The sequence below is a fragment of the Salmo salar genome, chromosome 20, assembly GCF_965601325.2.
Source record: "Salmo salar chromosome 20, fSalSal1, whole genome shotgun sequence".
NCBI lineage: Eukaryota > Metazoa > Chordata > Actinopteri > Salmoniformes > Salmonidae > Salmo > Salmo salar.
The window spans coordinates 88,647,484-88,674,497 of NC_138310.1; the positions used below are offsets into that span (position 1 = coordinate 88,647,484).

Consider the following 27,014-nt stretch of genomic DNA (forward strand, 5'->3'; position numbering starts at 1 on the left):
GCCACCATTATGCCCCCCTGAAGAGGGTTGATGTATTGTTCGACACACACACACACACACACACACACACACACACACACACACACACACACACACACACACACACACACACACACACAGACACAGGAGCTATGGAGAGGCCCAACTGTGCATTAAACATGCAGGGTTAGCAGTGGATTCTCCCCTGTTTGGTGACCGTGGCAACAACAGCAGAAATAGGCCTAGCTAGCTGACAACCCCGGCTGTGACCTAGCTAGCTGACAACCCCGGCTGTGACCTAGCTAGCTGACAACCCCAGCTGTGACCTAGCTAGCTGACAACCCCGGCTGTGACCTAGCTAGCTGACAACCCCGGCTGTGACCTAGCTAGCTGACAACCCCGGCTGTGACCTAGCTAGCTGACAACCCCGGCTGTGACCTAGCTAGCTGACAACCCCGGCTGTGACCTAGCTAGCTGACAATCCCGGCTGTGACCTAGCTAGCTGACAACCCCGGCTGTGACCTAGCTAGCTGACAACCCCGGCTGTGACCTAGCTAGCTGACAACCCCGGCTGTGACCTAGCTAGCTGACAACCCCGGCTGTGACCTAGCTAGCTGACAACCCCGGCTGTGACCTAGCTAGCTGACAACCCCGGCTGTGACCTAGCTAGCTGACAACCGCGGCTGTGACCTAGCTAGCTGACAATCCCGGCTGTGACTCTTGTGATTTCTGGGAATGTGTGTATTTCTTGGGATCGTCTTAACAGCGTAGCTAACTGACACCACCAAGGAGAGGAGGCAGGGACTCTTTCCTTTCCGTTCTTGTAATTTCTCAATGTATTTATTTGCTAAGTTCTCCCCCCCCAATCTTTTTATGACTTAGTCAAGTTGTCTTTTTAGTGTAGCTGAGAACACTAAGGAGATGAGGCAGAGACTCTTATCTCTGGCATTCCTCAGAATTTGTTTATTAGTTGGTTTCCAGCCTCCACAATCTGTTCATGAGATACCAAGGTCAAGCAGAAGATGCCCCTCTATCTCTATCTCTCCCTCTATTTCTGTCTTTCTCTCTCTCTCTCGTTCCCTCTCGATCTCTCCATCTGTTTCTCTCTCTCTCTTTCTCTCTCTATGCAAGAAGAGTCGGTGTGGAAATGTAGCAGCAGCATGGCGAAGGCTTCCTCCGTAAGGTCAACCCGACAGGTGGTGGAGGGGTCCATGCTACACTACCGGGCTCGTTCAGAGAGAGGGAGCAAAGACGCTTTGTCCACGGTAGCTGTGAATGTGGTTCAGAAAGACTATCTGCGTGGGCTAAAGTCAACGGGGTGGCCGGGGGAGGGTTTGGGACACAGGCTCTTCTCTGAGAGGATGTCGGCGCTCCCTGTATAAGCTCTGCCATAGAGAAGCGTATTGCTGGTCTACAGTGAAGGATTATTCACTACAAACTCCTGGATCCATCAGTGAGGAGGGGATGTCTGTTCTGTGTGGAGGACACGATGTGCCATCAAGTGTTTTCTGTCCCCAGTTGGGTGGTGGACAGGCCTAGGGTAGGCGCTGACTCTGGACCTGTATGTTGGAGGGCCTCGGTATACTGTAGCCAATAGGCCTAGGGTAGGGGCTGACTCTGGACCTGTATGTTGGAGGGCCTCGGTATACTGTAGCCAATAGGGCTAGGGTAGGGGCTGACTCTGGACCTGTATGTTGGAGGGCCTCGGTATACTGTAGCCAATAGGCCTAGGGTAGGGGCTGACTCTGGACCTGTATGTTGGAGGGCTTTGGTATACTGTAGCCAATAGGGTTAGGGTAGGGGCTGACTCTGGACCTGTATGTTGGAGGGCCTCGGTATACTGTAGCCAATAGGCCTAGGGTAGGGGCTGACTCTGGACCTGTATGTTGGAGGGCCTCGGTAAACTGTAGCCAATAGGGCTAGGGTAGGGGCTGACTCTGGACCTGTATGTTGGAGGGCCTCGGTAAACTGTAGCCAATAGGCCTAGGGTAGGGGCTGACTCTGGACCTGTATGTTGGAGGGCCTCGGTATACTGTAGCCAATAGGCCTAGGGTAGGGGCTGACTCTGGACCTGTATGTTGGAGGGCCTCGGTATACTGTAGCCAATAGGCCTAGGGTAGGGGCTGACTCTGGACCTGTATGTTGGAGGGCCTCGGTATACTGTAGCCAATAGGCCTAGGGTAGGGGCTGACTCTGGACCTGTATGTTGGAGGGCCTCGGTAAACTGTAGCCAATAGGGCTAGGGTAGGGGCTGACTCTGGACCTGTATGTTGGAGGGCCTCGGTAAACTGTAGCCAATAGGCCTAGGGTAGGGGCTGACTCTGGACCTGTATGTTGGAGGGCCTCGGTATACTGTAGCCAATAGGCCTAGGGTAGGGGCTGACTCTGGACCTGTATGTTGGAGGGCCTCGGTATACTGTAGCCAATAGGCCTAGGGTAGGGGCTGACTCTGGACCTGTATGTTGGAGGGCCTCGGTATACTGTAGCCAATAGGGCTAGGGTAGGGGCTGACTCTGGACCTGTATGTTGGAGGACCTCGGTATACTGTAGCCAATAGGCCTAGGGTAGGGGCTGACTCTGGACCTGTATGTTGGAGGGCCTCGGTATACTGTAGCCAATAGGCCTAGGGTAGGGGCTGACTCTGGACCTGTATGTTGGAGGGCCTCGGTATACTGTAGCCAATAGGCCTAGGGTAGGGGCTGACTCTGGACCTGTATGTTGGAGGGCCTCGGTATACTGTAGCCAATAGGCCTAGGGTAGGGGCTGACTCTGGACCTGTATGTTGGAGGGCCTCGGTATACTGTAGCCAATAGGTGAAGGTACTGTCCTAGGTAGTTGCTTATTGGCGCAGGCAAAAAAGTCGGTGTGGAAGACCAGGAAACATGAGATGCAGGGGACGGGGTGTAGGGACCCCAGAGCTGTGCTGCTGGGGCTGGTTTAGGCTCAGCTCAAAAGGGGGGCTTCGTTCTAACTTTCTCGGTCTGTTATAATTTAGTAAAGTTTGTGCTTTTAATTATGTCTGTCTCTCCCTCTCTCTGTATCTCAATGATTGATAGACAACTGCTTTTGTTAATCTCTGGAGGATAAAGGAAGGACAATACGATTGTTTCTGAAAGAGCAAGAGAAAGGCTGCAATCCGAACACCCACTTAGAGAGGGAGAACTTAGGCCGAGGGGGAGAACTTAGGCCGAGGGGGAGAACTTAGGCCGAGGGGGAGAACTTAGGCCGAGGGGGAGAACTTAGGCCGAGGGGGAGAACTTAGGCCAAGGGGGAGAACTTAGGCCGAGGGGGAGAGAGAAAATATGGAGCCAAATCTATATAGCAAAACAAACGGATAGACAGGCTCTGAGGAACAAACATGACTCATTCTGACCTTGAGAGAGAGAGAGTACTACATAAAACACCAAATAATGCATGCGGAGCAGAATTGGGCCGAAACCCGCTAATTATCAAAATCCAGAAAAGAGCCTTAAATTCTACAACCACCTAAAAGGAAGCGATTCCCAAACCTTCCAGAACAAAGCCATCACCTACAGAGAAATTAACCTGGAGAAGAGTCCCCTAAGCAAGCTGGTCCTGGGGCTCTGTTCACAAACAGACCCCACAGAGCCCCAGGACAGCAACACAATTAGACCAAACCGAATCATGAGAAAACAAAAAGATAATTACTTGACACATTGGAAAGAATTAACAAAACAACTGAGCAAACTAGAATGCTATTTGTCCCTGAACAGAGGGTACACAGTGGCAGAATACCTGACCACTGGTACTGACCCAAAATTAAGGACATCTTTGACTATGTACAGACTCAGTGAGCATAGCCTTGCTATTGAGAGAGGCCGCTGTAGGCAGACCTGGCTCTCAAGAGAAGACAGGCTATGTGCACACTGCCCACAAAATGAGGTGGAAACTGAGCTGCACTTCCTGACCTCCTACCATATTAGAGAGACACATTTCCCTCAGTAAATACAACCCATATTTATGTTTATTTATTTTCCCTTTTATACTTTATCTTTTTACACATCTCATTTGTAATATATTTAGGAATTTTTGTTAGTAATGTTTACTGTTTTTTTTTGTATCGTTTATTTCACTTTTGTTTATCTAGTTCACTTGCTTTGGTAATGTTAACATATGTTTCCCATGAGAGAGATTTCATTGGCTGATAGGTCCCCATGTGTAAAGAATAAGACTAGTTAACTTAGGGCAAGTCAAAAACAAAACGGTACCAGCGTTCAGCACATGGCCCACACATACTGTACAGTAGAAAGAACGACAACAGATGGCTGAGTGTCAATGTGAGTCCAACCTCAGACATCGTCTTATACGCTCAATTATAAAGAGGAAGAGAGAAAAAAGATACCTTCTCCAGAATCTATTTAGACTGTCTGCGCCCTGGTCAAAAGTAGTGCACTACATGGGGAACAGAGCCCTATGGCCCTGGTCAAAAGTAGTGCACTACATGGGGAACAGAGCCCTATGGCCCTGGTCAAAAGTAGTGCACTACATGGGAACAGAGCCCTATGGTCCTGGTCAAAAGTAGTGCACTACATGGGGAACAGAGCCCTATGGCCCTGGTCAAAAGTAGTGCACTACATGGGGAACAGAGCCCTATGGTCCTGGTCAAAAGTAGTGCACTACATGGGAACAGAGCCCTATGGTCCTGGTCAAAAGTAGTGCACTACATGGGGAACAGAGCCCTATGGTCCTGGTCAAAAGTAGTGCACTACGTAGGGAACAGAGCCCTATGGCCCTGGTCAAAAGTAGTGCACTACATGGGGAACAGAGCCCTATGGTCCTGGTCAAAAGTAGTGCACTACGTAGGGAACAGAGCCCTATGTACCTGGTCAAAAGTAGTGCACTACGTAGGGAACAGAGCCCTATGGCCCTGGTCAAAAGTAGTGCACTACGTAGGGAACAGAGCTCTATGGCCCTGGTCAAAAGTAGTGCACTACGTAGGGAACAGAGCCCTATGGTCCTGGTCAAAAGTAGTGCACTACATGGGGAACAGAGCCCTATGGTCCTGGTCAAAAGTAGTGCACTACGTAGGGAACAGAGCCCTATGTACCTGGTCAAAAGTAGTGCACTACGTAGGGAACGGAGCCCTATGGCCCTGGTCAAAAGTAGTGCACTACGTAGGGAACAGAGCCCTGTGACCCTGGTCAAAAGTAGTGCACTACGTAGGGAACAGAGCTCTATGGCCCTGGTCAAAAGTAGTGCACTACGTAGGGAACAGAGCCCTATGTACCTGGTCAAAAGTAGTGCACTACATGGGGAACAGAGCCCTATGGTCCTGGTCAAAAGTAGTGCACTACGTAGGGAACAGAGCCCTATGTACCTGGTCAAAAGTAGTGCACTACGTAGGGAACAGAGCCCTATGGCCCTGGTCAAAAGTAGTGCACTACGTAGGGAACAGAGCTCTATGGCCCTGGTCAAAAGTAGTGCACTACGTAGGGAACAGAGCTCTATGGCCCTGGTCAAAAGTAGTGCACTACATGGGGAACAGAGCTCTATGGCCCTTGTCAAAAGTAGTGCACTACATGGGGAACAGAGCCCTATGGTCCTTGTCAAAAGTAGTGCACTACATGGGGAACAGAGCTCTATGGCCCTGGTCAAAAGTAGTGCACTACGTAGGGAACATAGCCCTATGGTCCTGGTCAAAAGTAGTGCACTACATGGAGAACAAGGTTCCATTTGGGGGACAACTTCAGAAAATAATCTTTCTTTACAGTACCATGTTGCTGATTTGAGTCAAGGCTGGGGCTAGCTGTCCACTCTCCTGCTGATTTCAATCAAGGCTGGGGCTAGCTGTCCACTCTCCTGCTGATTTCAATCAAGGCTGGGGCTAGCTGTCCACTCTCCTGCTGATTTGAGTCAAGGCTGGGGCTAGCTGTCCACTCTCCTGCTGATTTCAATCAAGGCTGGGGCTAGCTGTCCACTCTCCTGCTGATTTCAATCAAGGCTGGGGCTAGCTGTCCACTCTCCTGCTGATTTCAATCAAGGCTGGGGCTAGCTGTCCACTCTCCTGCTGATTTCAATCAAGGCTGGGGCTAGCTGTCCACTCTCCTGCTGATTTCAATCAAGGCTGGGGCTAGCTGTCCACTCATCCACTGATTCATCTTTAACACACACACACACACACACACACACACACACACACACACACACACACACACACACACACACACACACACACACACACAGAGAGAGAGAGTGATAGAGCTGTGGAAAGGCCCGGCTGTAGTGTAAGCATGCAGGGTTAGCCCTCCCTACCCCATTCTAAGCCATTCTGTGTAGGCTAGGGTCAAACGTAGTGCAGTATACAGAGAATAGATCACCTGAACACGGAACTCTGCCGTTGCTATGGCGATGATCTGTTCTAACGAGGAGCAGGCTCAGGGGAGGATGTTACAGGATGTGGTCTCTAGAGCTAGGCCTGGCTCCAACAACACAGCTCGTACATGCAGCGTGTGTGTGTGTGTGTGTGTGTGTGTGTGTGTGTGTGTGTGTGTGTGTGTGTGTGTGTGTGTGTGTGTGTGTGTGTGTGTGTGTGTGTGTGTGTGTGTGTGTGTGTGTGTGTGTGTGTGTGTGTGTGTGTGTGTGTGTGTGTGTGTGTGTGTTTTGTGCTCTGGGTCTTTCTCACAGCGGCGGTGTATGATCAAACATCTTGTCACTTCATTTGTTCCCGTTATCCATAAACGATTAAATATCTTCATACTTAATCCCTTCATGTCATCCATAAATGATCAACTTTCTGATTTTTCTGTAAACAAAAGCTGCCGTCCAGACATTCAGTGTGTGTGTGTGTGTGTCCCACCCCACCCTGGTAACCCAGGATAGTGTGATGTAATGGTTATTGTTATTTTTTTAATCACTGCTCTAAATCTGCGGGTCATTTGGGGAAAACCCCAGGCCCAGAACCACTCAGTGTAGGTCTGTAATGCTATCCTAATGTCTCGTCTCCTTGCTCATATAAAGGAACCAGAATGAAATGTGATGCATGGGGACACAGACATGGGGACAGGGGCGTGATCTGATACAGAGAGAGAGAGAGAGACCCATATCTCAATGGAGAGACAATACATGTGTTCAGCCCATTAACTGTGAGGCCTGGAGCTGGAGAGAGGCTGGAGCTTGGGGGCCATCTTTAATTCTGTCCCATGATCCAGTTAGAGCCAATTAGTTTGCAGTTAGCTGCCTGCAGTGACAAGGGCTGGTCCACTGAGCTATCCAGGGCAAGCTTAACAATGCTAACACCATGCTATCAAGGGATACTGTTGAACCATTCCTTAACAATGCTAACACTATGCTATCAAGGGATAATGTTGAACCATTCCTTAATAATGCTAATGTAACAGTGTAGGTTCCGTCCCTCTCCTCGCCCCAACCTGGGCTCGAACCAGGGACCCTTGCACACATCAACAACTGACACCCACGAAGCATCGTTACCCATCGCGCCACAAAAGCCGCGGCCCTTGCAACGCAAGGGGAACAACCACTTCAGGTCTGAGAGCGAGTGACATCACTGATTGAAACGCTATTAGCGCGCACCACCGCTAACTAACTAGCCATTTCACATCGGTTACACTATGCTATCAAGGGATACTGTTGAACCATTCCTTAATAATGCTAACACCATGCTATCAAGGATAACAATCTAACGTGGATGACACTAGTATTGTTCAACTAGCAGTGGCTTAGAGGATGTTGGTGTGTGTTCATCTGTTAGATCACCTACAAAATGCAGCCTTTCTTCCTCTCTTGTTAGAGGTCATCAGGAAGTAGATTTCCATCTCATTTCTCTCACTAATCCACCTATCAGTGAGTACCAGTACCTCAAGCAAGGATGCCTTGAATGATGCTAGCTAGTCAATGGTCTTCTGGGGACACACTACAATGCTAACCGCCTGTTAACTGTGGTTTCTCTTTCTCTCTGCAGGGTGGAGAGGTCTACAGACCAGGTGATCAAACCGGTCAACGTTGAGGCCTTATCCAAGTGGGTCGGCAAGATCCCTGTGGACGTACTGCGGGACATGCCAGTCATCGCCCCCATGTTGTCCCGTCTGGGGTACGACCCCCACGCCAACCCTCCCAACTACGGCCGGCCAGACCCCAAGGTCCTTGACAACACCAGGAGGGTGAGTAGGGAAAGGAATGACAGTGACACATGTCACCCCACAACACACTCACCCACACAAGTCTAGTGAACTGGGAAACACTGGGACACACTCCCATACACACCATGCATTCCACAAAGAATCTCAAGTATCCTCTGAAGCAGAAAGCAGATCTGAGAATTGTATTCTTCGGTTCCCAGGACTCTTTCTCAAGTTGCATCACCTTTCAAATTGCTGCCCCTTAGATTTACCTGTCCAATCGTCTGACTCCCATTAAATTACCTGTCCAATCATCTGCCTCTAGTTAAATTACCTGTCCAATCGTCTGACTCCCATTAAATTACCTGTTGAATTAATATCTGTATTCAAATAATGAATTCCCATTTGAATGGCTCCTGCTGATTAGCATCTGTCTGAATTCAGTGATCATATCCAAATATATATATATATATATATATATATATATATATATATATATATATATATATATATATATATATATATATATATATATTTTAACCTTTATTTAACTAGGCAAGTCAGTTAAGAACAAATTCTTATTTACAATGACGGTCTACACCAGCCAAACCCAGACGACGCTGGGCCAATAGTTTGCCGCCCTATGGGACTCCCAATCACGGCCGGGTGTGATACAGCCTGGATTCGAACCAGGGACTGTAGTGACGCCTACTACAATGAGATGCAGTGCCTTAAGACCGCAGCGCCACTCGGGAGTCCAAGTCTCATCCAGTCCCATCCTCCACATCTACCAGACAGACCTGTATGTCAGAGTCCTTCTGCTCTGTTTAGTACAGTCCCTGACCCCGGCCAGACATCTCTGGTGCTGGAAAGCGGCGAGCACACGCAATATGATTTATTCAGCGAGGAGCATCGGGTATCGGGTGTCTGTCAAGCCTCTCTCTTTAGATCTCTGATCCTATGGAGCGTATTCACTCTGTTTATTTTGATGTCTCGCGTTCAGGATTTGAACTGATACGTTCCAGTACTGTAGACCCCGGAAGACCAATGACCTATGTGTTGTGTAAACGTTCATCTGATTAGCATCTCTCCGTCGACATGTTCTCATGTGATCTCTGAACCTCACCTCCCACCCTGCTTGGCGTCAGTTCAAGGTTCTGTCCTCTCTCTCTGTCCTCTCTGTCTCTCTCTCTCTGTCCTCTCTCTCTGTCTCTCTCTCTGTCTCTCTCTCTGTCTCTCTCTCTCTCTGTCTCTCTCTCTCTCTGTCTCTCTCTCTGTCTCTCTCTCTGTCTCTCTGTCTCTCTCTCTCTCTCTCTGTCTCTCTCTCTCTCTGTCTCTCTCTCTCTCTCTCTGTCTCTCTCTCTCTCTGTCTCTCTCTCTCTCACTCTCTGTGTCTCTCTCTCTCTCACTCTCTGTCTCTCTCTCTCTCTCTGTCTCTCTCTCTCTCACTCTCTGTCTCTCTCTCTCTCTGTCTCTCTCTCTCTCTGTCTCTCTCTCTCTCTGTCTCTCTCTCTCTCTCTATATATTAGGTATAAGATTATTATTTTTTTACGTTACTGCCTTATTGTAAATTATTAAATTGTTTCTTTCCCTCATCAATCTACACACAATACCACATAATGCCAAAGCAAAAACAGGTTTCATTTTTTTTTTACAGTTTTATATTTTTTTTATCAATTTGTCACATTTGCATAAGTATTCAGACCCTTTACTCAGTACTTTGTTGAAGCACCTTTGGCAGCGATTTACAGCCTCGAGTCTTCTTGGGTATAACGCTAAAAGCTTGGCACACTTGTATTTGGGGAGTTTCTCCCATTCCATCGCAGTCAGGGTTTGATCTGTTGGCTCGGAGCTTCAATTTATTATCTTTGAAACCAACGTACAACAACAATCCTTTTTTTTAATAATTCTGTATTGATCTCTTGTTATCCTAATTGTCTCTCAGAGGAGAAAGGGCGTTGTGAAGTTACGACGCACGGTAACCATATGAAGAGTATTACAGTAAGGAGATCAGATAGCCAGCTACTCTTTAACTCTCAATCTGTTTTCCATTTGTCTTAATCCATTATTGATTTATTCTCTAGTGGCTAAAGAACAAACTGGACACACCACACACACACACACCATACACACACACACACACACACACACACACACACACATGCGTAGCCACACACACACCACACACACACACTACACACACACACCAAACACATGCGTAGGCACACACACACACACCACACACACACACACCACACACACCAAACACATGCGTAAGCACGCACACACACACACACACACACACACACACACACACACACACGTGTGTGTTTAAGCACGCTGCCCCCCTCTGAACAACTTGGGTGTAAGGAAGTGGCCTCTATTAAATGTTGTGTAAGTCGAGTGTTTTATTGAGCCTTACAGCCTGTGGGTCACAGAGCCTTACCTCTGTGTCAAGGCTGCCTGGTGTTCATCAGCCCAACATGGCATTGCTGTAGGCCTCGTCCCATTGGGGGAGGGGGGCGACAGGTACCCTAGTGGTTAGAGGCAGGTACCCTAGTGGTTAGAGGCAGGGTACCCTAGTGGTTAGAGGCAGGGTACCCTAGTGGTTAGAGGCAGGGTACCCTAGTGGTTAGAGGCAGGGTACCCTAGTGGTTAGAGGCAGGGTACCCTAGTGGTTAGAGGCAGGGTACCCTAGTGGTTAGAGGCAGGGTACCCTAGTGGTTAGAGGCAGGGTACCCTAGTGGTTAGAGGCAGGGTAGCCTAGTGGTTAGAGCGTTGGACCAGTAACCGAAAGTTTGCTGGATCAAATCCCCGAGCTGACAAGGTAAAAATCTGTCGTTCTGCCCCTGACCAAGGCAGTTAACCCACTGTTCCCTGGTAGACCGTCATTGTAAATAAGAATTTGTTCTTAACTGACTTGCCTAGTTAAGTAAAGGTTAATGTTACCTTTATTTAACTGTGCCTAGTTGCATAAAGGCCAGTTTAAAGCTCTGTAAAGAACATAAGATATACACTACATGACCAAAAGTATGTGGACATCTGCTCGTTGAACATCTCATTCCAAAAATCATGGGCATTAATATGGAGGTGGTCCCCTCTTTGCTGCAATAACAACCTCCACCCTTCTGGGAAGGCTTCCCACTAGATGTTGCAACATTGCTTCAGAGACTTCCATTCAGCCACGTGCATTAGTGAGGTTGGGCACTGATGTTGGGCGATTAGGCCTGGCTCACAGTTGGCGTTCCAAATCATCCCAAAGGTGTTCGATGGGGTTGAGGTCAGGGCTCTGTGCAGGCCAGTCAAGTTCTTCCACACCGATCTCGACAAACCATTTCTGTATGGAGCTTGCTTTGTGCACGGGGGAGTTGTCATGCTGAAACAGGAAAGGGCCTTCCCCAAACTGTTGCCACAAAGTTGGAAGCACAGAATCATCTAGAATGTTATTGTATGCTGTAGCGTTAGGGCTTCCCGTCACTGGAACTAAGGGGCCTAGCCGAACCATGAAAAACATCCCCAGACCATTATTCCTCCTCCACCAAACTTTACAGTTGGCACTATGCATTCAGGCAGGTAGCGTTCTCCTGGCAGCCGCCAAACCCAGATCCGTCTGTCCGACTACCAGATGGTGAAGCGTGATTCATCACTCCAGAGAACGCATTTCCACCGCTCCAGAGTCCAATGGAGGCGAGTTTTACACCACTCCAGCTGACGCTTGGCATTGCGCATGGTGATCTCAGGCTTGTGTGTGGCTGCTCGTCCATGGAAACCCATTTCATGAAGCTCCTGACAAACAGTTCTCAGTAGTGAGTATTGCAACTGAGGGCAGATGATTTTAATGCGCTGCACGCTTCAGCACTCGGTGGATCCGTACTGGTAGCTTGCGTGGCCTACCACTTCACGGCTGAGCCGTTGTTGCTCCTAGACGTTTCCACTTCACAATAACAACACTTACAGTTTACAGCTCTATCAGGGCAGAAATTTCACAAACTGACTTCTTGAAAAGGTGTCATCCTATGACGGTGCAACGTTGAAAATCACTGAGCTCTTCAGTAAGGACATTCTACTGCCAATGTTTGTCTATGGAGGTTGCATGGCTGTGTGCTCGATTTTATATCGTGTGTGTATATATATATATATATATATCATATTGACTCCAGACTTCGGTGTGCTCCTCTAGCCAGCTACAGTTATCAACTGTTGTGGTGTTAAAGGGTCTTATGGGGGTTTGGTGAAGTGTTAGTTCCACTTGTCTTTAGAAAACCCCCCAAAAATGAACTTTAACCCTTCCGAGGGATGTGATTAACTGTCAGCTGTATTATCTGTTAATAACAGAAAGTATGGTAATGTATTTTGATAATGGAAACTGCTCAGTGGGGAGGTGTGTTTTTCCTCTCCCCTGGAGCTGAGTGGACCCCCTCTATTCCTCGTTGTGGTTGTTAACCCAGTGTGAAGTCCCATTTTACTTCTGTCATGAGAATGTGTTTTCTTCCATAAGTTTCAAGTGGAGCCAAACGGGAGAGAACTGGGAATAACTGGGAAATAGTTAATAACGCCACGGAATCTGTGTTCACATCGAGATGCCTAGCCGATGACTCGAACGGAAAGCATTCTGAGACCGATCGAAAGAGGTGTGGGAAATGGGGAGGAGGGGGAGGAGAGGGAGAGGAGGGTTGGAAGAGCGGAGGACCAGGGGAGGGAGACTAAACCGTGTCTGACCGCAAACAGAGATGGAAACTATCTTGTTTGTCAGTCGAGGTAGCAGGCCTGGGGTTGTGAGAGTTGGTGCTTGGGGGAGGTTTGGAGGGAGGGTTGGTGCTTGGGGGAGGTTTGGAGGGAGGGTTGGTGCTTGGGGGAGGTTTGGAGGGAGGGTTGGTGCTTGGGGGAGGTTTGGTGGTTGGGGGAGGTTTGGAGGGAGGGTTGGGGGAGGTTTGGTGGTTGGGGGAGGTTTGGAGGGAGGGTTGGGGGAGGTTTGGGGGGAGGTTTGGAGGGAGTGTTGGGGGAGGTTTGGAGGGAGTGTTGGGGGAGGTTTGGGGGAGGTTTGGAGGGAGGTTTGGTGGTTGGGGGAGGTTTGGAGGGAGGTTTGGTGGTTGGGGGAGGTTTGGAGGGAGGTTTGGTGGTTGGGGGAGGTTTGGAGGGAGGGTTGGGGGAGGTTTGGAGGGAGGTTTGGTGGTTGGGGGAGGTTTGGAGGGAGGTTTGGTGGTTGGGGGAGGTTTGGAGGGAGGGTTGGGGGAGGTTTGGAGGGAGGTTTGGTGGTTGGGGGAGGTTTGGAGGGAGGGTTGGGGGAGGTTTGGAGGAGGCAGATATCTAGCAGGCTGTCAGAATGTTCTCATGCTCTCAGTTCATTCAGTTCGTCTAGGGCCAATTCTTCCTGAAGATCTACAACACACAGGGGGCTAGTGATTGGTTCCTGGACTAACCCTCTGTCTCCACAAAAATGTGTGTGTGTGTGTGTGTGTGTGTGTGTGTGTGTGTGTGTGTGTGTGTGTGTGTGTGATAGAGCCTGTGTGTGATAGCGTCTGTGTGTGCGGTCCTGTGTGTGTTTGTGTCCCATGTGGCTCAGTTGGTAGAGCATGATGCTTGCAATGCCAGTGTTGCCACGGGGGACCAGAATGAAAAAGTATGAACATGTATACAAGAGGCTTTGGATAAGAGTGTCTGCTGAATGACTGAAGTGTGTGTGTGTGTGCGCACATCACATCTGATGAGTAGTATCGTGTTTCCCCATCAGATCGAAGACAGCTGCATGGCTTATTCTCCTAATATTCCTCTCCCTCTGGTCCCCTCCCTCCCTCTCTCTCTTTGTTCCCCTCCCTCTCCCTCTGCTCCCCTCCCTCTCCCTCTGCTCCCCTCCCTCTCCCTCTGCTCCCCTCCCTCTCTCTTTGCTCCCCTCCCTCCCTCTCCCTCTGTTCCCCTCCCTCTCTCTTTTCTCCCCTCCCCTCTCTCTCTGCTCCCCTCCCTCTCTCCCCTCCCCTCTCTCTCTGCTCTCCTCTCTCCCTCTGCTCCCCTCCCCTCTCTCTCTGCTCCCCTCCCTCCCTCTCTCTGCTCCCCTCCCTCTCTCCCCTCCCCTCTCTCTCTCTGCTCCCCTCTCTCTGCTCCACTCCCTCCCTCTCTCTGCTCCTCTCCCTCCCTCTGTTCCCCTCCCCCTCTGCTCCCCTACTGCCCTCTCCCTCTGCTCTCCCTTCCCTCCTGCACTCCTTCCTCCCCTCCTGTTATTCTCCTCCTCCCTCCTCTCCTCCTTTCCTGATCTCTGTTACAGTACTTTGCGTGCATTAGATTAGGAGGAAGACAAGCAAACCCCCTAGATCTGTTAGCTCAGACCTGTAGCCAAGGGGTTACACAGGAGAGAGGGGTGCTATCTGTTAGTGGATGTTTTATAGAGACAAAACGGCTCTCTAATGAAGAGAATGAAGCACTGTGTGTGCGATGTGTATCCTGGGATCCATTCAGAATCATTCTGAAACGGCTACTTCTCGTAGCTGTTCTTGTATCGACGACGTGGGCAGTTCTCTGGAACGTGTTGTCGTGGTAACGGGACTTAACTGCGGAGAGATGTCGTCCCAGGGTTTTTCTTAAGTGATGTGTCCTCCTCTTCCAAGGCTACAGACGGGCTCTGGTCAGACAGACGGACGGGCTCTGGTCAGACAGACGGACGGGCTCTGGTCAGACAGACGGACGGGCTCTGGTCAGACAGACGGATGGGCTCTGGTCAGACAGACGGACGGGCTCTGGTCAGACAGACGGACGGGCTCTGGTCAGACAGACGGACGGACGGGTGGGCTCTGGTCAGACAGACGGGCTCTGGTCAGACAGACAGGCTCTGGTCAGAGACAGACGGGCGGGCTCTGGTCAGACAGACGGGCGGGCTCTGGTCAGACAGACAGGCCGGCACAGACAGACGGGCGGGCTCTGGTCGCAGACAGACAGACGGGCGGGCTCCGGTCAGACAGACAGACAGACGGGCGGGCTCCGGTCAGACAGACAGACGGGCGGGCTCCGGTCAGACAGACAGACAGACGGGCGAGCTCCGGTCAGACAGACAGACAGACGGGCGAGCTCCGGTCAGACAGACAGACGGGCGAGCTCCGGTCAGACAGACAGACGGGCGAGCTCCGGTCAGACAGACAGACGGGCGGTCTCCGGTCAGACAGACGGGCGGGCTCCGGTCAGACAGAGGGGCGGGCTCCGGCTACAGAACATGGGCATACTGTACATATTAATGCATACAGTATCATATATATCACATACAATTATCTGTAAGGTCCCTCAGTCCAGAAGTGAATTTTAAACACAGATTCAACCGCAAAGACCAGGGAGGTTTTCCAATACCTCACAAAGAAGGGCAACTATTGGTAGATGGGTAAAAAAAAGCAGCCATTGAATATCCCCTTGAGCATGGTAAAGTTATTAATTACACTTTGGATGGTGTATCAATAGAAGGGAGGAAGGAAACCGCTCAGGGATTTCACCATGAGACCAATGGTGACTTTAAAACAATTAGAGTTTAATGGCCTGCGGATATGGAACCGTGACCTGTCCACTGGACGTGTTACCTTGTCCTGGACCTGCTGTTTGCGACCCTTTCTCTCCCTCCCTCTCTACCGCACCTGCTGTCTCGACCTCTGAATGCTCAGCTATGAAAAGCCAACTGACATTTACTCCTGAGGTGCTGGCTGACCTGTTGCACCCTCTACAACCACTGTGCTTATTATTTGACCCTGCTGGTCATCTACGAACGTTTGAACCTCCTGAAGAACGATCGGCCTTAATGGCCTTGTACTCTTATAATCTCCACCCGGCACAGATGGGAGAGGACTGGCCACCCCTCAGATCCTGGTTCCTCTCTAGGTTTCTTCCTAGGTTCCTGCCTTTCTAGGGAGTTTTTCCTAGCCACCGTGCTTCTACGTCTGCATTGCTTGCTGTTTGGGGGTTTTAGGCTGGGTTTCTGTATAAGCACTTTTGTGACATCTACTGATGTAAAAATGGCTTTATAAATACATTTCATTGATTGAATGACTGTGGTAGGAGAACTGAGGATGGAAACGGAATAGAGCTAAGCACAGGCAAAATCATAGAGGATAATGAAGGGATACATCCAAGGTGAGGATTTACAGATTTACTCCCATGTACACCTGTGTCACGGCTGGGGTCCGCCCCTATTTATAGACCTCATGGCCGCGACACACCTTCTCTACATCATTTCTGAGGCGCCTCTAGAACCGTAGAGGATTGGAGTGAACCATATAGCTCACATAAACGTGGTTACATACGTAACCTTCATTATGTTTCACTGTATTGGATCACTCCAATATATTGGTATACCCGTACCAGATTTAGTCGGTGCTAGAGGGACCTGGCCAGCCAGCGGCGAAGTCCCAGCGCGGGACCGAGACACAGGGGCCGTCAATGTGGGGGGGTCTCAGCACAGTCCCCGGAAGGGGAGGCGACGCCCCAGGACCGCTGAACCAATCACAGAGGGAGGTGCCACATTTACTCGATTAGTGCCTAGCAAAGGTGCAAGAGGAAGCCCAGCTGGCTGCAGCACAGATCTCAGCGAGGGCCACTCCTCTCAGTAGAACCCAGGACGTAGCCACACCTCATGTTGAACGTGCCACCACAGATCCCAGCACTGGCCTGCCAGCCAGGTGTTATGCTGTCGTAATCGTGTCCACTATCCAGTGAGAGAGCCTCTGCTTTGATAACCCAGCCCCCAGGACTCTCTCACCATAGCAGACAAAGACCTGGTCTGTTGTTCTCACTGACCGTGTCCGTCCACATAGGCAGCCAGTGCCCTCACAGGGCACAGCATGCTGCCGGGGGGTCGTAAGCAGACAGGATAAAAGGGATGTTCACATGCCTGTCTGACAGAACCTTCGGGAGGAATGAAGGGTTGGGGCGTAGAGAGATTCTCCTCCCCCCGGGGGTCCATCCGGTAGCACTCAGACCTTACCGAAAGAGCATGGACCTCACTCACCCTCTTCATGGAAGTAATCGCTACCAAGAAAGCAACCTTCATAGAGAGGTGTTTTAGGGAGGCAGACTAACGGTTCGAAAGGCGGCTTTGCCAAAGCTGCCAAGACCACATCCAGAATCCCAGCTCGCCATTGAGCGGGTCCTAGCTGGATGCAGACGACGAACCCCCTTCATAAACCTGGAGACCAAGGGATGACGCCCCACTGGCCTGTCCATCCACCCACATGGCAGGAAGATATAGCGTCCAAATACCCTCTCAGTGTAGTGGCTGTCAAGCCCTCATCCAAGCGAGACTGCAGGTATTGGAGGACATACTGCACCCTGAATGACTCAGGTACACCATCAATACCAGTGCACCAAGAGCAGAACAACCACCAGCGCAACTGGTATGCCACGGTTGTAGCCGGCACCCTTGCGTTCTGCATGGTGTTCATTACGCCCTCGTGTAGTTCTAACATGGACCATTGGTGCCGTTCAGTGGCAAAGCCCACAGACTGAGGCGGTGCAGCCTTGGATGCCACAGAGTTCCCCCAGCCTGAGACAACAGGTCCGGTCTCAGAGGAAGTTGCCAAGGTGTCCCAGACAACAGGGACAGGAGAAGGCTGAACCAGGGTCGTCTGGGCCAGTATGGGGCCACCAGAAGCAGACGATGCTCTGCCATCCTGTCCAGCAGAGCCTGGATCAGGGGAAAAGGGGGGAATGCATAAAGCTCCAGCCCTGGCCAATCATGAGCCAGAGCATCCAAGCCCAGAGGCCCTGGTGGCTCTGACATGGAATACCACAGGGGGCAGTATGGATTGTCCAGGGAGGCAAACAAGTCCACTTGCGCCCTCCCTAACTTGTCCCACAGCTGCTGCACCACCTGGGGATGTAGGCTCCAGTCCCAAGGGGGCGGGCTTTCCCTCGAGAGTATATCCGCTGCCACATTAAGGATGCCAGGTACCTGCTCGTAGAGACGCTAGACGTCCAAGAGCCCAGAGAAGGAGCTCCCGTGCCATAAGATGGAGGTTGTGGGACCTCATTCCACCCTGATGATTGTTGTCTGTGGTGTTGTCTGTCCTCACCAGGTCATGTCTTCCTTTCAGATGTGGAAGGAAAGACTGCAGGGCCAGCAGTACAGCTCTGAGCTCTAGTGTATTGATGTGCCTGCCGCTCCAAGAGGGTAGCCAACAACCGCTGGTCGACCTGCCCTTGGTCACACTCCCCCCAGCCGATCTGGAAGGCACCTGTGCTGACCAGCTCCCGGCGGCACATCCTCAGCATCTCCACCCCACCTGAGAGAAAGGAGTAACAGCACCACCTCAACAATGCCCTGAGGTACTGTCACCCGCAGCTGGCGGTGACCGTTGAAGAGGCCAGAGATGGAGCAGTCCCAGGGGAATCAACGACGAGGCCGCCGTCAGCAAGCCCAACAGGCATTGGCAGGTTAGGGCGGATACCACTCGTCCCTGCCGAAAGTGGTCGAGGCAAGATAAGATCTTTGAACCCTGCTGGTGGGCAGGCGTGCTCTCATGACGACTGAGTCCAGTTCCATGCCAATGAATGCCTCTGGGTGGGCGCCAGACGACTCTTCTTGTCGTTAACAGTAATGTCCAGTCCACCGATGTGGGTCAGGAGCATGTAGTAGAATCCACCTAGCCATTCTGATGTCTCGATCCTGTGGATGGCACCCTTGTCCAGGACTGAGGAGATCTCCAGTCGCAGGGTTTTCGTCAGGGGGTCGGCCACCGTGGTGAGACGAAGGCCCCTGAAGGATTAGGGCTGGCACCAGAATTGGAGTTGGTACCCTTCGAGCATTGTGGACAACACACATGGGGACTCCACACACTCTTCCCACTTTGCCCTTTTGAGACTGGGAGAAGAGGGCGGGGAAGGGTGTGTCAGGGGTCCTGCTGGGGTCCGCCTCTCCTCTGGCACCCCGACCGCCTGGGCGTGTCCCTATGGCGGTGACGGTTGACAGGTTGTTGCTCCACCGCAAGCTGTGCCCCTCCCCGCTGTCGTCCCTCAGCGTCCCTCAGCCTCCATGTGGCTCAGTTGGTAGAGCATGGTGTTTGCAATGCCAGGGTTGTGGGTTCGATTCCCACGGCCGGTATGGAAAAAATAAATGTATGAAATGAATTGAAATGTATGCATTCACTACTGTAAGTCGCTCTGGATAAGAGCGTCTGCTGAATGACTAAAATGTAAAATGTAAGACGATGGGGCAGGAGAGGGACCCCACCATCGTTCGGGTGCAGGTGGGTGGACCTGGGGCCTGAGGAGGCGGCATGAACCGTCTCAGGGTCTCCCGGTCCCTACGAACCTTATCAGTCTGCTCCAGAATGTCATTAACCCCTGGGCCAAACGTCAGCCCTGGGGTCATGAGGGGAGTGGCAAATGTGCTCTGGAGACCAGCTGGCAGACTGTTAGCTAGCTAGCTAACTATAAGCTATAACTAGCAATGCAAATGGATTTCTTGAGATACGAATAATATTACAATGTCTAATAATATTGTCCATTTGGAAGACCCATTTGCGACCAAATGTCTTGATGTTGCTTCAATATATCCACATCATTTTCCTTCCTCTTGATGTCATGTATTTTGTGAAGTGCACCAGTCCCGCTTGCAGCAAAGCACCCCCACAACATGATGCTGCCACCCACCTGCTTCACGGTTGGGATGGTGTTCTTTGGCTTGCAAGCCTCCCCCTTTTTCCTCCAAACATAACGATGGTCATTATGGCCAAACAGTTCTATTTTTGTTTCATCAGACCAGAGGACATTTATCCAAAAAGTACGATCTTTGTCCCCATGTGCAGTTGCAAACCGTAGTCTGGCTTTTTTTAATGCGGTTTTGGAGCAGTGGCTTCTTCCTTGCTTATGTTGATATAGGACTCGTTTTACTGTGGATATTGATGCTTTTGTACCTGTTTCCTCCAGCATCTTCACAAGGTCCTTTGCTGTTGTTCTGGGATTGATTTGCACTTTTCACACCAAAGTACGTTCATCTCTAGGAGACAGAACGCGTCTCCGTCCTGAGCGGTATGACGGCTGCGTGGTCCCATGGTCTTTATACTTGCGTACTATCGTTTGTACAGATGAACGTGGTACCTTCAGGCGTTTGGAAATTGCTCCCAAGGATGAACCAGACTTGTGGAGGTCTACAATTTTTATTCTGAGGTCTTGGCTGATTTCTTTTGATTTTCCCATGATGTCATGCAAAGAGGCACTGAGTTTGAAGGTAGGCCTTGAAATACATCCACAGGTACACCTCCAATTGACTCAAATTATGTTAATTAGCCTATCAGAAGCTGTTTAAAGGCACAGTCAACTTAGTGTATGTAAACTTCTGACCCACTGGAATTGTGATACAGTGAAATAATCTGTCTGTAAACAATTGGTGTAAAAATTACTTGTGTCATGCACAAAGTAGATGTCCTAACCGACTTGCCAAAACTATAGTTACGAGAAACGAGTTTTAATGAGTCCAACCTAAGTGTATGTAAACTTCTGACTTCAACTATACATATTCCTTATTTTACACTGTCTTATCACAGCACTGGCAAACCATAGTTGACCAACTCCCCTGACCAAAATGGCTGACCTTTATCCCACCATAAGAAGGTTTGTGACCATTCTAGTGTTCTAACTCCTAATCCTATGCTTGGTACATATAGAGAGACAAGGCACTCTTTGCTCCCCAGACAGACAGGCTCCCTGGCTACAGACAGTTAGTCTACAACGGGGGCTTTTCTACTCTCTCTTTCTCTCGTTCTCTTTTCCCTCTATTGTGTGTAGATGGGTGAGGGGGAAAAAATAGATTTAATCCATTTTGACTTCAGGTTGTAACACAACAAAATACTTCCTAAAATAAATCTATATTAGAAACAGGTGGAGTATTAATACCCCACTTCAGTTGTTTAACCCGATGTCAACCCAAACGAATATGCAAATGTGTTGCTTTGAAGATTCCAAAAACAAAATGAGCCACCTACCTTGGTGATTACAATGCAAGCCTTCCATTTCTTCTGTTTCACATTCTTCAACTGTCAATAGAATCATTTGTTATATTTAATCTTCAACAACCCTCAATTAGTCTTGTGAGTAATGATCTGGCCTCTCAATATTTCCATTGATCACTTTGTGTGACAACAGCCGCGATATGGTCATTATAACAGCTCTATAAAGGACAAAATGGCACCCTATTCCCTGCATAGTGCACTGCTTTGGACGAGGGTCCATACGGCTCTAATCAAAAGTAATGCACTATATGAGGAATAGTGTTCCATATCAGGCGAACCCTTAGTCACACTGGGACAGTAAAATATATAGGAGCGTTTGGTTGGTTGGTTGGTTGGTTGTTCCAGAAGAAGGCTAGGCTGTAAACTGAAACACACTGGCTATAGGACAGTAGAAGGCTGTAAACAGACTGGCTATGGGACAGTAGAAGGCTGTAAACAGACTGGCTATGGGACAGTAGAAGGCTGTAAACAGACTGGCTATGGGACAGTAGAAGGCTGTAAACAGACTGGCTATGGGACAGTAGAAGGCTGTAAACAGACTGGCTATGGGACAGTAGAAGGCTGTAAACAGACTGGCTATGGGACAGTAGAAGGCTGTAAACAGACTGGCTATGGGACAGTAGAAGGCTGTAAACAGACTGGCTATGGGACAGTAGAGGGCTGTAAACAGACTGGCTATGGGACTGTAGAAGGCTGTAAACAGACTGGCTATAGGACAGTAGAAGGCTGTAAACAGACTGGCTATAGGACAGTAGAAGGCTGTAAACAGACTGGCTATAGGACAGTAGACGGCTGTAAACAGACTGGCTATAGGACAGTAGAAGGCTGTAAACAGACTGGCTATAGGACAGTAGAAGGCTGTAAACAGACTGGCTATAGGACAGTAGAAGGCTGTAAACAGACTGGCTATGGGACAGTAGAAGGCTGTAAACAGACTGGCTATGGGACAGTAGAAGGCTGTAAACAGACTGACTATGGGACAGTAGGGGGCTGTAAACAGACTGGCTATAGGACAGTAGAAGGCTGTAAACAGACTGGCTATAGGACAGTAGAAGGCTGTAAACAGACTGGCTATAGGACAGTAGAAGGCTGTAAACAGACTGGCTATGGGACAGTAGAAGGCTGTAAACAGACTGGCTATAGGACAGTAGGAGGCTGTAAACAGACTGGCTATAAGACAGTAGAAGGCTGTAAACAGACTGGCTATAGGACAGTAGCAGGCTGTAAACAGACTGGCTATAGGACAGTAGAAGGCTGTAAACTGAAACAGACTGGCTATAGGACAGTAGAAGGCTGTAAACAGACTGGCTATGGGACAGTAGAAGGCTGTAAACAGACTGGCTATGGGACAGTAGAAGGCTGTAAACAGACTGGCTATAGGACAGTAGAAGGCTGTAAACAGACTGGCTATAGGACAGTAGAAAGCTGTAAACAGACTGGCTATAGGACAGTAGAAGGCTGTAAACAGACTGGCTATAGGACAGTAGAAGGCTGTAAACAGACTGGCTATGGGACAGTAGAAGGCTGTAAACAGACTGGCTATGGGACAGTAGGGGGCTGTAAACAGACTGGCTATAGGACAGTAGAAGGCTGTAAACAGACTGGCTATGGGACAGTAGGGGGCTGTAAACAGACTGGCTATAGGACAGGAGGGGGCTGTAAACAGACTGGCTATGGGACAGTAGGAGGCTGTAAACAGACTGGCTATGGGACAGGAGGGGGCTGTAAACAGACTGGCTATGGGACAGGAGGGGGCTGTAAACAGACTGGCTATGGGACAGGAGGGGGCTGTAAACAGACTGGCTATGGGACAGGAGGGGGCTGTAAACAGACTGGCTATGGGACAGTAGGGGGCTGTAAACAGACTGGCTATGGGACAGGAGGGGGCTGTAAACAGACTGGCTATAGGACAGTAGAAGGCTGTAAACAGACTGGCTATGGGACAGTAGGGGCTGTAAACAGACTGGCTATGGGACAGTAGGGGCTGTAAACAGACTGGCTATGGGACAGTAGGGGGCTGTAAACAGACTGGCTATGGGACAGTAGAAGGCTGTAAACAGACTGGCTATGGGACAGTAGAAGGCTGTAAACAGACTGGCTATGGGACAGTAGAAGGCTGTAAACAGACTGACTATGGGACAGTAGGGGGCTGTAAACAGACTGGCTATAGGACAGTAGAAGGCTGTAAACAGACTGGCTATAGGACAGTAGAAGGCTGTAAACAGACTGGCTATGGGACAGTAGAAGGCTGTAAACAGACTGGCTATGGGACAGTAGAAGGCTGTAAACAGACTGGCTATAGGACAGTAGGAGGCTGTAAACAGACTGGCTATAAGACAGTAGAAGGCTGTAAACAGACTGGCTATGGGACAGTAGAAGGTTCTAAACAGACTGGCTATAGGACAGTAGAAGGCTGTAAACAGACTGGCTATAGGACAGTAGAAGGCTGTAAACAGACTAGCTATAGGACAGTAGAAGGCTGTAAACTGAAACAGACTGGCTATAGGACAGTAGAAGGCTGTAAACTGAAACAGACTGGCTATAGGACAGTAGAAGGCTGTAAACAGACTGGCTATGGGACAGTAGAAGGCTGTAAACAGACTGGCTATAGGACAGTAGAAGGCTGTAAACAGACTGGCTATAGGACAGTAGAAAGCTGTAAACAGACTGGCTATAGGACAGTAGAAGGCTGTAAACAGACTGGCTATAGGACAGTAGAAGGCTGTAAACAGACTGGCTATGGGACAGTAGAAGGCTGTAAACAGACTGGCTATGGGACAGTAGAAGGCTGTAAACAGACTGACTATGGGACAGTAGAAGGCTGTAAACAGACTGGCTATGGGACAGTAGAAGGCTGTAAACAGACTGGCTATAGGACAGTAGAAAGCTGTAAACAGACTGGCTATAGGACAGTAGAAGGCTGTAAACAGACTGGCTATAGGACAGTAGAAGGCTGTAAACAGACTGGCTATGGGACAGTAGAAGGCTGTAAACAGACTGGCTATGGGACAGTAGAAGGCTGTAAACAGACTTGCTATAGGACAGTAGAAGGCTGTAAACAGACTTGCTATAGGACAGTAGAAGGCTGTAAACAGACTGGCTATAGGACAGTAGAAGGCTGTAAACAGACTGGCTATAGGACAGTAGAAGGCTGTAAACAGACTGGCTATAGGACAGGAGGGGGCTGTAAACAGACTGGCTATAGGACAGGAGGGGGCTGTAAACAGACTGGCTATGGGACAGTAGAAGGCTGTAAACAGACTGGCTATAGGACAGTAGAAGGCTGTAAACAGACTGGCTATGGGACAGTAGAAGGCTGTAAACAGACTGGCTATGGGACAGTAGAAGGCTGTAAACAGACTGACTATGGGACAGTAGAAGGCTGTAAACAGACTGGCTATGGGACAGTAGAAGGCTGTAAACAGACTGGCTATAGGACAGTAGAAAGCTGTAAACAGACTGGCTATAGGACAGTAGAAGGCTGTAAACAGACTGGCTATAGGACAGTAGAAGGCTGTAAACAGACTGGCTATGGGACAGTAGGGGGCTGTAAACAGACTGGCTATAGGACAGGAAGGGGCTGTAAACAGACTGGCTATGGGACAGTAGGAGGCTGTAAACAGACTGGCTATGGGACAGGAGGGGGCTGTAAACAGACTGGCTATGGGACAGGAGGGGGCTGTAAACAGACTGGCTATAGGACAGTAGAAGGCTGTAAACAGACTGGCTATAGGACAGTAGAAGGCTGTAAACAGACTGGCTATGGGACAGTAGGGGGCTGTAAACAGACTGGCTATAGGACAGGAGGGGGCTGTAAACAGACTGGCTATAGGACAGGAGGGGGCTGTAAACAGACTGGCTATGGGACAGTAGAAGGCTGTAAACAGACTGGCTATAGGACAGTAGAAGGCTGTAAACAGACTGGCTATAGGACAGTAGAAGGCTGTAAACAGACTGGCTATGGGACAGTAGGGGGCTGTAAACAGACTGGCTATAGGACAGGAAGGGGCTGTAAACAGACTGGCTATGGGACAGTAGGAGGCTGTAAACAGACTGGCTATGGGACAGGAGGGGGCTGTAAACAGACTGGCTATGGGACAGGAGGGGGCTGTAAACAGACTGGCTATGGGACAGGAGGGGGCTGTAAACAGACTGGCTATGGGACAGGAGGGGGCTGTAAACAGACTGGCTATAGGACAGTAGAAGGCTGTAAACAGACTGGCTATGGGACAGTAGGGGCTGTAAACAGACTGGCTATGGGACAGTAGGGGCTGTAAACAGACTGGCTATGGGACAGTAGGGGGCTGTAAACAGACTGGCTATGGGACAGTAGAAGGCTGTAAACAGACTGGCTATGGGACAGTAGAAGGCTGTAAACAGACTGGCTATGGGACAGTAGAAGGCTGTAAACAGACTGGCTATGGGACAGGAGGGGGCTGTAAACAGACTGGCTATGGGACAGTAGGGGGCTGTAAACAGACTGGCTATGGGACAGTAGAAGGCTGTAAACAGACTGGCTATGGGACAGTAGAAGGCTGTAAACAGACTGGCTATGGGACAGGAGGGGGCTGTAAACAGACTGGCTATGGGACAGTAGGGGGCTGTAAACAGACTGGCTATAGGACAGTAGAAGGCTGTAAACGGACTGGCTATGGGACAGTAGAGGGCTGTAAACAGACTGGCTATAGGACAGTAGGGGGCTGTAAACAGACTGGCTATGGGACAGGAGGGGGCTGTAAACAGACTGGCTATGGGACAGTAGAAGGCTGTAAACAGACTGGCTATGGGACAGTAGAAGGCTGTAAACAGACTGGCTATAGGACAGTAGAAGGCTGTAAACAGACTGGCTATGGGACAGTAGAAGGCTGTAAACAGACTGGCTATGGGACAGTAGGGGGCTGTAAACAGACTGGCTATGGGACAGTAGAAGGTTGTAAACAGACTGGCTATAGGACAGTAGAAGGCTGTAAACAGACTGGCTATGGGACAGTAGAAGGCTGTAAACAGACTGGCTATGGGACAGTAGAAGGCTGTAAACAGACTGGCTATAGGACAGTAGGGGGCTGTAAACAGACTGGCTATGGGACAGTAGAAGGCTGTAAACAGACTGGCTATGGGACAGTAGGGGGCTGTAAACAGACTGGCTATGGGACAGTAGGGGCTGTAAACAGACTGGCTATGGGACAGTAGAAGGCTGTAAACAGACTGGCTATGGGACAGTAGAAGGCTGTAAACAGACTGGCTATAGGGTAGTTCGGGAAAATATAAATGATAATATATTTAGTTAATATTGCGGGCCTCAAGGGAAAACTTTTACCAGTGTGGGGACTTCGAGGAAAGTGTTTGTGCCGGTGTGTTTGAAATGCCCAGGCCGAACTTCTGATCCCAGTCCGTCCCTAGCTGTAAATGAGGTACTCATGGATGAGCTCCAAAGCCACAATCAATATATTTTAAGTGGTTTTGCATTGTCTATGATCCATGGTGAGAAAAATAAATTGGGATCAATATGTTCTCAAGTCTCTCTGCTCGCTCCACAGCAACACTGAGAAGACCAGGATGATGAGGCTGAGAATGATTGGAGAGAAATTAGAAACCTGTGGACAGTTGTGGTGTCCAGTTGTCAATACACAGTCAGTGGTTCCGGTGTAAACATTTCAAAGCAGTGTGTGGCGATCCTATCTCCTCTGACCACAGAACCCCTGACGTCATTTTCTGTTCATTTTCCTGACTATTCAGGAAATTCAGGAATCGCCAGCGTTCGTCAACACCCAGCAAGGGGTTCTACTGAGCACAGTCAACGTTCGTTATGGTGTCTTGTCAGAGCTGGTTTGCGCGGGTCATTTGTAAATAGTTGACTTCAGAGGTATACCTCAGCCCTTGATTACTGGCCTCAGGGTAAATACCTCAGCCCTTGATTACTGGCCTCAGGGTAAATATCTCAGCCCTTGATTACTGGCCTCAGGGT

The 27,014-nt window shown here is 49.7% G+C and overlaps 1 protein-coding gene across 2 annotated transcripts in view; it reads left to right on the top strand.

The window, feature by feature from the left end:
• The window catches only part of LOC106581522 (protein-tyrosine sulfotransferase 1), a 102,606-nt gene that overhangs the window by 52,359 nt on the left and 23,233 nt on the right, over window positions 1–27,014 (top strand). For both annotated transcript variants that reach the window (XM_045704093.2, XM_045704095.2), the window contains exon 3: window positions 7,919–8,117. In XM_045704093.2, coding sequence (XP_045560049.2) covers window positions 7,919–8,117 — 199 coding nt within the window. The remainder of the gene's footprint in view (window positions 1–7,918; window positions 8,118–27,014) is intronic.